The 12,257-nt window shown below is 41.3% G+C and overlaps 2 protein-coding genes across 3 annotated transcripts in view; one reads left to right on the plus strand and one right to left on the minus strand.

Annotated features, from left to right (window-relative positions):
* Positions 1-82: 82 nt before the first annotated feature.
* Positions 83-8,629, minus strand: LOC115572987 (E3 ubiquitin-protein ligase ZNRF1). Its single transcript, XM_030403537.1, has 5 exons — positions 7,811-8,629; positions 6,378-6,473; positions 6,191-6,296; positions 3,021-3,122; positions 83-2,730 (listed from the first exon to the last, which is right to left on the minus strand). Exons 1-4 carry the CDS (start codon positions 8,334-8,336, stop codon positions 3,065-3,067), a joined length of 786 nt encoding a protein of 261 aa, XP_030259397.1. The 5' UTR covers positions 8,337-8,629; the 3' UTR covers positions 83-2,730; positions 3,021-3,064.
* Positions 8,630-8,687: 58 nt separating this feature from the next.
* Positions 8,688-12,257, plus strand: part of tep1 (telomerase-associated protein 1) — a 28,368-nt gene continuing 24,798 nt past the window's right edge. Inside the window, exons 1-7 of one of the 2 annotated variants that reach the window (XM_030403532.1) lie at positions 8,688-9,048; positions 9,863-10,401; positions 10,540-10,743; positions 10,853-11,002; positions 11,368-11,532; positions 11,612-11,749; positions 11,972-12,043. In XM_030403532.1, the coding sequence (XP_030259392.1) occupies positions 9,865-10,401; positions 10,540-10,743; positions 10,853-11,002; positions 11,368-11,532; positions 11,612-11,749; positions 11,972-12,043 (1,266 nt within the window). In that variant the 5' untranslated portion in view covers positions 8,688-9,048; positions 9,863-9,864. The remainder of the gene's footprint in view (positions 9,049-9,862; positions 10,402-10,539; positions 10,744-10,852; positions 11,003-11,367; positions 11,533-11,611; positions 11,750-11,971; positions 12,044-12,257) is intronic. The other variant, XM_030403531.1, reaches the window with a different exon arrangement.

The raw sequence follows: 12,257 nt of genomic DNA on the forward strand, positions 1-12,257 counted from the left end.
AACTCTTCAGGACGTTGTGTCCTGTTTAAGGTCTCACTGAATGGCACAAACAACCACTTAAAAACACAAACAGACATTCACACAACGTCTCTCACACATATTTATTGTAAAAAATACATATAAAAACAATTTCTGAGACATACAAAAGATTGGAGCTTAGAAACAGTATATTGAACAGACAAAGACCAAGCCATTTTTCTTGAATTGCATTACATATTTACAATTTAATAAATAAAATTCAATTTGTTTTTATACCAGAGTAAAAGGCAGATTGTCCATATCTTGGGGATGCTGATACCGCTGTGGTGACTCTTTGAAAAACTTTCTCATCTAATACGTCGGCCTCAAAGCACAGGGCGCACAGGGGGCATCAGCACCCTGCGATTCAAAACCAAGGATTTAGGGACATTTATACAAAATACCGTCCTTGGTTGGAGAGGAGCTAGTTTACACACAGAGCGTTTAGTTAGCATTGGTAAAAATTGAGGTATTGCACCACACAGCTTAGAGGGGGTAAGAAAGAAAATGTGAGTGATGTGGGGTTTTAGATTGTCAATTATCTTTATCGACAACCCAACCACCAACATCAAACCACCCCCCAAAACACACACTCACACACAAACACCCCCCACCCCTCCCAGCCAAAGTGTACAACATTATAACTTATCACCACAACAAATGTAACATCTAATGATCAATGCGACTCGTCTTCCGCACTCTCTCACACAATGCCCCCAATGCACTGACAGACTTTTGGCATTATTTTTCTATTCACCAATACAAAAAATGAGAAACATGCACAGGGCTGCCCTCTAGTGGCGGGACAAGTCGTAGCACCTCTGACTGCAGAACACTGGGGGGGAGGGGGGAGGCTGGGGTGAACAAACCTGTCCACTGGGCCGACCTCTTCACCGATCCATACCGTTTGTACACACAGATTAAAACACATGGAACAGACTTGCCTTTTGAACAGGCAGCAAAAGCGATCAATTCATGTTTTTGTTCTTTCCCACTTTCCTCTGGCCTGTGCACAATCTGCACCAGACAACATCTGTTGAGCAGCTTTACATTTGTGCTTCCAGCCCTGAAAACTCTACAAATACCTGCTTGCACAAGAACCCCTTCACCAGGCAAAGGCAATCAACACACGAAAAAAGGCAAAGGAAAGCCATTTAACACATTTAGCAATAATCATGATCATAATGTGATGATATAATATCTAAAAACCTTAAAAAGAAAAAACAATTGGGGAAAGTGGTGGGGGCTAGTTATGTAATAATTTACCATCAGCTGTCCATAGCCTCCAGTGTTGGAAAGCGAGGCAGATGCCACATGGTGTAAACATGCCCCCAAAAATACATCCCTCAATCCATCCATCCCTTTATCCCTCCCAGATCTGGCATTAGTCTAACCAGATGGCAAAACTGTCTCTCGAGGGCAGGTCCAAAAAAATCCGGACGCCACCCCAGAGAGGGTTTGAGAATGAGGAGGGAGGAGGGGCTGGTGTTGCGGGCCAAAAAACCCAAACCTCATACAATGTAGAACAGGACCACATGAGCCACCATGTTGCATACCAATGCCACATGTTAGAGGATGTTCGCCAGAGTGACTGTAGTTAAAAACTAGCATTAGAAATTAAAAGGATAACCTGCTTGAGCAAGCAGATTTCTGGGCCACAGTTAACACACACACACACACACACACAAACATTCAGTCATGTTCAGGACATTTTATGTCCTTGGTCATCAGATCAACACACACAAACAAGCACACACACACACACACACACACAACCTTAACCCAGACCTTTTGTGGAAAAAAAAAAAGAAAAATCAGCCTTGACGGACAAAAGTGCTCAAATTGGTGCAAACACCAGCGCTACTATGGCCCAATGAAATACCTACAACCTTTCTAAACACTCAGCAAGTAGCAGCACATTAAACTCAGAGCTAACTAACCACCTACGGGAAAACTGACCTATTCAGAAAAACAATTAGCCCCCAAACTTCCCCTGAAATGTTTTACAGGTAGTAGAAAAAAAAAAAAAAAACACCTAGTAACAGCAGCCCCCATTCACCAAAAACAAAGCCTCAACCTCCAGCTGGTTCAAAGTAAAGCAATGTTTATGTGGTAACAGTTCACGCTTTAAGTGTGAGGTTGGTTCATTTGGGGTTAGCCGAGGAAAGAAAACATTCATCCGATGTATGACATGGAACAATACTCTTTCTGCAAAATACTTGATAAAATGACCAATCCCATTTGGAGGGAGAAAAAAATACACAGGAGAGAATCCAAAGTCACAGTTCAGACAGCTTTTTGTGTCTTCCACCCCATGTTTGAGATCTTTCTGGGGCAAGTTCAATCATTTTGGGGTGATAACGTTTGATTTTTCTGGGGGTTTTAGTTTTTAGTTTTTTTATGTTGCTCGTTTTCAGGCCAAGTCCGTAACACAGAAAGGCGAACCTCCACCGCTTCTGTTGCAACAAAGGTCTCAATCAGAGAAATTGGAGCAACTGTTTTTACTGTTGGAGTTTGGCTTGAAACGGCCTCGACCAAGTTCAAGTGGACTGATCCACATGGAGAGCGTCAGGTGTCGCTAAATGGAGCTTCCTCTTTGGATCTTCTGTCGTACACTCAAATACAGGGTTTGCGTCTGAGGGGGACAGTGGGCTTCGATTTGTTTAATTACAAATTTTTTATTGGGATTTTATTGGGATTCAATGTAGTCTCCTGTAAGGGTGGAAAAACACAGAGTGACCATTAGACAATGGAATGTATACTGTAACAGCTGCATTCAAATAAAGTCTGCAACAGATGTGGGCAATGTTGTTAATATCAATACCAAATTAATAATATTTTTTGCATCATTTATCATTTCATGATATGGCAAGTGCATTCAATATCACAGACCGTTCTCACAAACATGGCTTGTGTATTTCTGCTGAACAATACAGTCGTTCTGCCTGATGCTGAAATTAACTAAATGTCCTGGTCATTCAGTGAGTCGTACACGAACATACCTGAGTCAGGTTGGTCACTGTGTGGAATACATGTGAACCTTCAGTCAATCAAAAGGATGTTCGGGGCAGCAGGGTTTCACCTTGGACCAGGAATCAATGCAGCTACATGGACACAGACCAGAGATGAGGGGACACCATGAGATTACAGTCTGATTCATTCATGTTAAAAAAAAAAAAAAAAAGGGACCTGGCTAAGGATAATCCACAAACCTTGTTGTAAGCAGTTTCATGTCAGAACGCTTCTTTCTGCACTGTGATAAGGTGTTTTTTGGTAGAAACAAAACATTTCATACATGAAGCTGCTAAAAACAACCTCTGTGAATTATCTCGAGAGAGTGGGTTATTAATTCTGTTAGCCGTTATTGCTGTTGAGTTTTTCAAATGTATTTTTTGGGTTATATTATATTTTTAGAGAAGACAGACATCTCTCAAACTTGACAACCCACACAAATACAATCTACATGGATAAATAGTAATATAGGTAGCAATAGCGCATCTGAGGGTGTGCTATCGCTTTAATGTGCCATAATCTCTATGATGGGAACCAAATCTAAAGGGAATCACTGCAGCTGGTTGTGAATAATTTCCAGGGATCTTTGAAACCGGATATCCTACTAACCCTACTAAATTTTTTGGAAAAAAAGTGCTGTATTTTTTTTCCGTTCTTTCTTTTCTCAGGGTTAACTGAGAACATTTGGGTATTGGATTGTTGGTCGAACAAAATGAAAAGTTTGAAGACTTAAGGTCAAATTTGACAAATCAAGAAAGAAGTAGAAATGGAAATATTTGTTCATCGCAGTCTGACACTAACACATGAACATGCACTATAATTATTTCTAACCCCGTCATCTTTTAGATTCTAACATTCCACACTTTTTCCAAATCTCTGTTGCTCGACTGGGTGGATCAGAATGTCAATTACACAGCCAAACAGCCCCACCTATAAACTGTGGTACAAAACTGAGAACTTCTTGTTCTATGACCGAAACAAAAGACCGACATGTTGTGGGCTTTATCTGAGATTAACTTGTGCTGCAACTCAATTTCAGTTGTCTCTCTGCTGGTTATCCATCACAGTAAAACACCAGAGTGCTGTCTGGGTCACATTGTTGTCCTGTGGAAACTGAGTGTGGATTTTCAGATCAATAAGCACTTAAAAATGCTTCAACACATAATGAGATGGATAACATAATCTTGGTTAATTTCGAATCCCAACAAGTCCAGTCTCATGCTGCACTGAAATTATGGGAAACCAATGGCTCCTTGTGAGTGAGGAAAGACCACAAGCGTTACAGCGTGCTTTGAAACTGAAAATTAGAAGTAAATGGACTGAAACGCGCATAAACACTCATGGTCCTTTCACAACATCATGATTATTTCTTTTTCAAAACACTTACACAAGACTTTGATCTGATACATCTGCGAGTATGTCTTGTTCAAACATAATGACACGGCACATTCTATACGTGTAAAAGCTGGAGTGGAAAATATTCACACCATTTAACTTAAAACATAAACTGTTAGAGAACAGAAACACGCAACCTGTTGATATTTTCATCTTCACATAAAGTTAACAGAGTTACACCGTTATACTATACTAATTAATTTTATCTCATTTATCTCAAAATAATGATTCTTAATGGAGGTATCACACCACTGGCTGTCAAGATTACATTAATCATATCATGGAAAATGACATTGGGTCTGTAATTATCAGAAATGTGTACATCCACTAGTACAGAACAAGCATTGCTTCCTTATATTCCAAACTCTTTAGACTAGTAACCACTGGAAATGCTACTGTCAATTATTTTCTTTAGTGATAAATCTGTTTATTTACAAATAATTAAATGTCTTAAATGCACATCACAATCTCCCAGCACCTATAGTGATGCTTTCATGTCGCTTTTTTTATCCAAGGAACGGTCCAAAAGCCCTAAGACTCTTCATTTACTGCCATAAATGACAAAGAAAAGCAGCAATTTCTTACATTTAAGAAGCTGGAAACAGTAAAAGTTTGACATGTTTGCTCTAAAAATGACTCAACATTTACATGATGGCGTGCAAATCAAGGAACCCCTTGGTTCATTGCTATGTAGACATTGAATGTTCCCCTAGTTATAACTCTGCTGACATAATTAATATCTGTATTCTGGAAGAAGTAAGAGAACTGGTGTTATCCACTGAGCCACCTTGAATTTTTTGTTTGTTTGTTTTTTCAAACAGGAACAATTGTATGAGCGAGTAAGTGTGCATGTGTAAATGTATATACCTGTAAATGTGTTCATGTGTATTTACATGTATGAGGGTAAAAATACAACTTAATATGGGTATTTATGTGTACATGTTTAGCTGTGGATGCATCGACAACATCTTGAAATCCATCCTTTTTTTTTATCCTCCTCCTGTATTTAATTTTTCAGGAAGCTGTTCATGTTTAATAGAAAAAAAGGCATGATAACATTAAAGATAAACATGTAGTCTTTATAAAAGAGAGATTTAAAAAATAACAGCAACAATATACGACTGAACAATTAATCAATTATCGGAATTGACTGAATCACTGTGACTTCCCGAAAACCAAAGTTAATTCTGAGTAGAAGACTTGAGGTTGATTTTGCATTGTGGAAATAAGGGATATCATGCACTGCTTCAATTTGCTTGGGTCTCTGATATCCATCCAGCAGCGCACGTAAGACTAACTGCAAGTTGTAGGTAAACTCAAGCTGTCCTTTACTTTACTTCATTACTTCTCCAACTTCAAATTAGTGAATGTGTCAGTATTAACAAGATACGACAGCATCAAACATGCATTTTGATTAATTAAATACATACACTTTGAAACAGCATCTTTACAAATGACAATTAAATTGTATGTAAGCTAGTGTGTATGTGGGGGTATTCTACACAGAAGTACCTGTAATCAAATATTCTGAGTCAGTCCATAATTGGCAACTAATTTTCTTTCGATCCATTAATCAATTAATCTGCTGCAGCTCCAGCTTCCACATTTTCTCAGTTCAGGAAACAGCCAAATAAATGTTTCCTGTCATACGCACGATGTCTGCTTTTAATCTCACCTGCGCTCATTTGCATCTTTACCCCCCTCTTTTCATTTGTATCTGTCTGTATTTTATTGTTATGCAAATATATCAACTGAACTTTGTTACCTCTTATGGTAGACGCAGAGGCAAGCCAGCCTGGCAATGGTCTCTCCCTGTACCAGATCCTCCAAACAGATGGAGCACTCTCCGCTGTCTTTACTGAGCACATCCGCTGTGAACACATGCACAAAGCAACCATAAGTGTTCCCAGTCTTTTTTAAAAACACATTCATTTCTGTGACATGATACTTACTGTTGTAAGGTAGGGGAGGAGACGTGAGGCAGCTCAACAGGTGATCCTCAATCCGACCTCCCGGGAAGGGCTTTGAGCAGAAGGGACAGCGGATATCTGCAGAGAGCAGACACACAACAGCGCAGAGATTAACACACTGTCACAGCTGGGATATAAATGATATATGATCTGAACATCACATCAAGTATAACTGCTGCGTTAAGACAGCTAGATTACACAGGCTGACTTGGCGAACTGTGGAGTGGAATGAAACACAACCAGACTGCATGAGACAGTGTGAATGATGTAACCTTGAGTATAACTGACCCAAAATAGTTAGAAACTTAATTTGACTGTATGCACTGCACACTACAATGGTGAGGGCTGGAGGGAAAGCCACCGCTAGAGCGAAGAGCTGATGCGACAGACAGGCAGATACAGTGCCTTGCTGCCCTACATTCTCCTCTTCCTCCATCTATGAGCTGCTGCCAGCAGTGAGCGGGCATGTGAAGTTGTGACCCATTTCCCTACACTTGCTAGAGGGCTGGCCTGGGAAACCCACCACACTGTTGTGTTTTGGCTCGCGATCTCATGTTTGCCAACACACCACCATTTCTGTGTATCTGATTGTCGAATGCAGACCAAGAATGCGTTTTCGCTTCCTCTGCACAGTTCCTGTTTTAATGCACTTCTACAAAAAGGGGGGGTTCGGTTCTTTAATATTTTGGTTGCTGCAAGAATTACCACTGACAGCAACTGTCAACAAGCCTTGAGACATGAAAGAGCCAGTTTATCACCACTTCCAGTTTTACGCCATAGCTCCGCTTCATACAATAGGGTCTCTTATGATTTTAGTCAGCATGCAAGCACGGGAAAAGAGATTATCTGTTCAGGAATGTAAATTCCCCAAATAATCCATTTTAATTTCCGAGTGGGTAGTTACACTAGGAGATATTTTGATTTAAAATTCAAAGTGTGATGTGAGACTAAAATGTCTTTGAATTTGTTAACTATTAAAGCAGTAATTTTTTTGTCCTTGGGATTATGTAGAGTTAAGTGAAGCATTTCTTCTGACTTGATCTTAGATTTATGACTTATTCAAGGTGACAGTTAATAGGTATTATTTTCCATGAATACCGGTACATACAAACATTCATGTCTCCTGCTGAACATCGGCTGTCTCAGTCATACCCCAAATGCCGTAATTTTTTTTACGATGAGGTATTGAGTCATTTAATGATGTTCATACTGTCAGGCTCCAACACATCCACAAATTCCTTGTAACTTCTGTGGAAAACTCAATGTTCCTGTAAACGTGAGCTGTCTAAAAGCAAAAAAAAAAAAAACTATTGATGAAGACCAGATAATTGGGCAAGTGCTTTGAATGCGCCACAAATGTTGAAAATATATATCTATGGAAAATACTAACGGACAGTGTAAATGTATTAACTTACTGCCATGGCGGTTGTTGACACGGTACAGGCCGATCCAAGCCTCTGACACCGGCCGCTGGTGTGTGCCTCGGACCCGGGCGGATCTTGCGCCAACGCTGCGGGCGGAAGAGTGCCGATTGCCGGGCAGGCGCTCGGAAAAAGTGCGGTGGGGCGTGCGGCCTGTCTCCTCTCCGGACTGATGTTCCGCTACGACGGGGGGCTCCTGGCTTATGTTACCGTCTTCCTCTGGTTTGCCCTCGCTGTTGTTGTCGTCCGCAGGTGACGCTTGGCTAATGCTAGAAGGGATGCTGTGGTGGTCAGCGGGGCTACCGTCGGCGCTCGCCCCATGCTGCCCCAGGTCCGAGTCGCTGCCCTCCTCCGATCGGCTCCGGTTGGCCTCCGTGTCCTCGAAGCTCCCCGAGAAGTCCACCATGAGACTGGTGGGTCTGGTACACCGGGGTCGCCGATAGGAATCCCGCTTTGTCCCATCTTTTCCGAAAGCAGAGGGAACCGGGTCTTCCTGTAGGCGACTTGCTCTCGTCCCCATCTCTGGCGAGCTAGCTAGCTAATTCAGCTGGCTAGCCGAGCTGTTTCCTCAAAGCGAACCACCACAGAAACAAGGGGACGAGTTAACCTCGAAACGACCCTTAAACTCCTAAATGTTCGTCTGGTAACTTCAAATACGCCTTTCAGTTGAGCCTAACTAAGACGATGTAGGCAGTTCAACGGTCTTTCTCTGGCCTCAGTTTGTACTAACTGTCCACATTTTCCTTTCTTTTTTGACGTGCCCGTTCTCGCTACTGCAGCGGAAATAGAGCATTTTCGCTTCCTCCTTTGAGCCGCACACCAACCGTTACGGTAACGTCACTATGTCACCCGACAGTTTGTAATTCAAACATTAAACCATATTCACGTGTTTGTATTAAATGGATGTGTTTGTTTATGATTATTGTTTTTCTCAAGTCCTGGAAAATTCCGCCACCATTCGACTTAATATTCGATTATTTGAGCGTAGGGACTCGTATATGAGGTATTACGGTAAAAAAGTACACAATAATACTGACCAATCAGCGCTCTCGATGGAGTAGCCAGGCAGCTGCTCGGATGAGGAAATTTACTGTAAACCAACAGCCGTACTAAGCTAGCAGAGATAGTGTCGGAGTTAGATGCTAAAACCGCAGTTCATCAAACAGAAACTGTATACACCAGAGGACACGTCTGTTTAGGGTCAGCTCTACGCCTGTCAACCTTAAACTGAGGTGAGTTTCCGCGTCTGAACTGGTTGCTCACAGCTAACCGCCACACCTACTCAAAGTATTGAGTCATTGCAAAGAAATAAACCACCAGAAAGCCCCATGACCTATGTTTAATGTTTGAATATTGACTAATGTCCGAGTTGGATTCATATATGGCAGATAATACTGGTGGCTGACATTGGAGTAGTGCCGTTAGTTAGTTAGTTAGTTTCTGATAGTTAAAGGAGCACTATGAAGTTTTTGGGCAAGGGATTTTAATCACAGGTGGGGAAAGATCTTTATTGACTGAGCAGTCTTTGTTTTCACGACTGAGAAACAAGCCGACCTTAAATGAAAACACAAAAACACACGCAAAAAAAACTTAATTACCAGAGAGAAGAAAGGCCTTGCAGTTCACCAAATAAACTTGTTTGCATTGTTTTTTTAAAGATTTTTTTGAGTTTTCATTAGGTCTAAAGCAAAGTTTTTGGTTTGCAGCAAGCTTTTGCATGGTTGCCAACGTTCGACCAAGGCCAAACTGATTTGTATGGAGGTTTAAATATGAGTACCTTTTGCATTTTATCTATGCATTACGGTGCTCCTGGTATGATGTTTTTTTTAGACTTTGTACCCTTTTATGGATGCTTTCAATTGATGTCCTCTACACGCCCATAACTACCTTAGCACACACTGTTAAAGCAGCAGTAAAAATGCTGCTGGGCTGCTTGTGTCAATAGTTCATGCTATCTTGGATTAGGAAGGATTGTGTCTGTGAATGAGGGGAGGAGCTCAAACATGTGACAGCCGTTGACCTTCTGATTGATGTGTTTCTTTGCAGGGATGAGGGCGCTGACTTTGCAGCAGCCAAATGTGGCCCAAGGAGAGCAGCAGCTGGCCACATGTGGGAGAAGCTTGTCTTCCAACTATGTTCCTCTGAGTCTGGAGAATAAGTTCTTAGCACAGACCTCCACACTGATGCCTCAGCCTCGCTCTCACCTCTTAGATTTTGCAGCAAATCCTTCCTCTTGCCCCTCTCTCCAGCCTTCCAGTCTGTCTTCCACCTCATCATCCCTTCTCTCCAGCTCTTCCCTCTTGCCCTCCCTCACCTCCCCTCTCCTTACCTCCCCTCTCCTCACCTCCCCTCTCCTTAGCACTGACAACAAGCTCCTAGCTAGCATCTCATCGCTCTCCTCTGCCCCTAACGCATCTTTGCTCTCCACATCCCTGACCAGCAGTGCTCTGCTCAATCGCTTTGCTCACGCTCCTTCATTCCTACATCATGCGCTGGATGAGGAACAGAAGACGGATGATGGCGAGGACGAAGCCAGAGAGGAAACATCTGAAGTGATGCAGTCCTGTTTTGAAGAAATAAGCCTGGTACATGAAATGTTCCGTTTTAACCTGCTGAATTCACCTTTCCTGCTAACATTCTTATTTTAAATGTTTGACAAACATCATATTTGATTAATCTTTTTCTGTGTTAATACTATTTTTATGTCATTTATTGTGCATCAGACACATTCTGAGGAAGATGATGATGTTTTACCTGAAGAGGAGGAGAAAGAGATGGAAGAGGAGGATGCTGGTACAACCATGAAATTACCTGCCCTGGAAACAGTTAACCAGGAATTCGAACATGCTTTGGACATCAGACAGGAGGAATTTGCTGAGGTTGAGAGAGGAGATGATAAGATTGAAGAGGAGCGGAAAGACAAAAAGGTTGGAGAAAAGATTTTAAGCTGCATATGTGTACATTATATCCTTATGTTTATTTTATGTGTTGGTTTAATTTTACACTCACGTCATTGTCTTTCTGGCTGTTCCACAGTATCTGCTGCTGAACTCTGTGTGTTGCTCCTTGGTCAATAAGAGCAAAGCTCCAGGTGAAAAGGACTGGAACTCAGACAACAGTGATTGGACCAGGATCACAAACCTGGCAAAGGAGATTTCTGAGTATGACCCAGAGTTTCTTCTCAAGGTGTGTATACATTACCCTGCTGGAGGGTGGGTACTGGGGTATTTATCTGAAGCCCTTTTGTTTGTATCCCCAAACTAGATTATTGCTCCTGAACTTTTACGTTAACTTTATAATGGTAATGTTTTAACCCTACTAGGACTTCATCATCAAGCCACTATCAGGGTCAACCAATCAAGAAAAAATCAGCCCAGAAAAGGACTACACCGTGTATCATAGAAATTACAAGAATTGATAGAAAACATTTTTAAAACACTTACCAAAACCTGACTGTCTTAAGTTGGCAAAATTCAATCAATGATAGAAAACGATTGTAATCATTTTGGTTGGTCATGTAAAGTGTGCGTGTTGTTTCCTTAACCATTCAGGTGGCAGTTTACACTCGACAGCAGTTGAACATCCGCATCACAGCAAACTTCATATTGGCACTGGCTGCCAATCTGCCCTCCACCAAGCCACATGTCCGTAGGTACTTCTGCGCTGCAGTGCAGCTGCCCTCAGACTGGCTGGAAGTCATTAGAATCTATAGCACGGTAAGGCTTAATGAGTGTCTTAATGAGGAATCTGGATGCATCAGTTCTATCAGTCTTAACAGTGTTTGTCTGTTTCCAGTGCTTCAGCCGCTCCATGCCAACTTGCCTGAAGAAGGCAATGGTTGACAAGTTCAAGCAGTTCAACGAGTATCAGCTGGCCAAATACAACACACGCAAACACCGCTGTAAACACAACCGCAACAGGCGCAAAGCCAAGGTATAGAAGCATTCATTTAATGACTAAGATGAAACCAAATAGTACAAATATACCAGTGTTATTGACAGTTATTAAGTTTGTTTCTCAATTGTATTGTTTCTTGACTGAAAATGGATTAAAACTTTGTGCGGTTTCTATTTTGGTCCACTTATTTCTCTAAATGAACACTCCACTGTAAATTTCTTCATTGTTTGCTCTATGAACACTGTCTTTGATTTTCAGAAACCCACTGATGAGAAGCTGAGTAAGTGGGCAGGGTTGCTCAGATCACATGAATCTATGCTGAAGAAGTATGTAAGTTTATATACTATACTTTTCTTTGGTGTCACTAAATGATTTTTTGGTCAGTTTTACATTTCGAGTTACAGTTTTCAAAAGTTTAAGCTCACATACCCCTCTGCTATATATGCAGTTATGGGCCTAGTGTAGATTGTGATAAAAATATTCAGTATGTGTCCTGGTGATTCAGAAGAAACCTCTTCTAGGTTCTTCTTTATTTATTACTTAT

This window comes from Sparus aurata, chromosome 21 (genome assembly GCF_900880675.1).
Source record: "Sparus aurata chromosome 21, fSpaAur1.1, whole genome shotgun sequence".
NCBI lineage: Eukaryota > Metazoa > Chordata > Actinopteri > Spariformes > Sparidae > Sparus > Sparus aurata.

Bases quoted from the DNA above. Each gene is read 5' to 3' on its own strand.
- LOC115572987 (XM_030403537.1), bottom strand. From the start codon at position 8,336: ATGGGGACGAGAGCAAGTCGCCTACAGGAAGACCCGGTTCCCTCTGCT. The intron at 6,474-7,810 runs GTAAGTTAATAC...TGCTCTCTGCAG, and splicing joins TGTCAACAACCGCCATGGCA to ATATCCGCTGTCCCTTCTGC. The intron at 6,297-6,377 runs GTAAGTATCATG...ATGTGTTCACAG, and splicing joins TCCTCCCCTACCTTACAACA to CGGATGTGCTCAGTAAAGAC.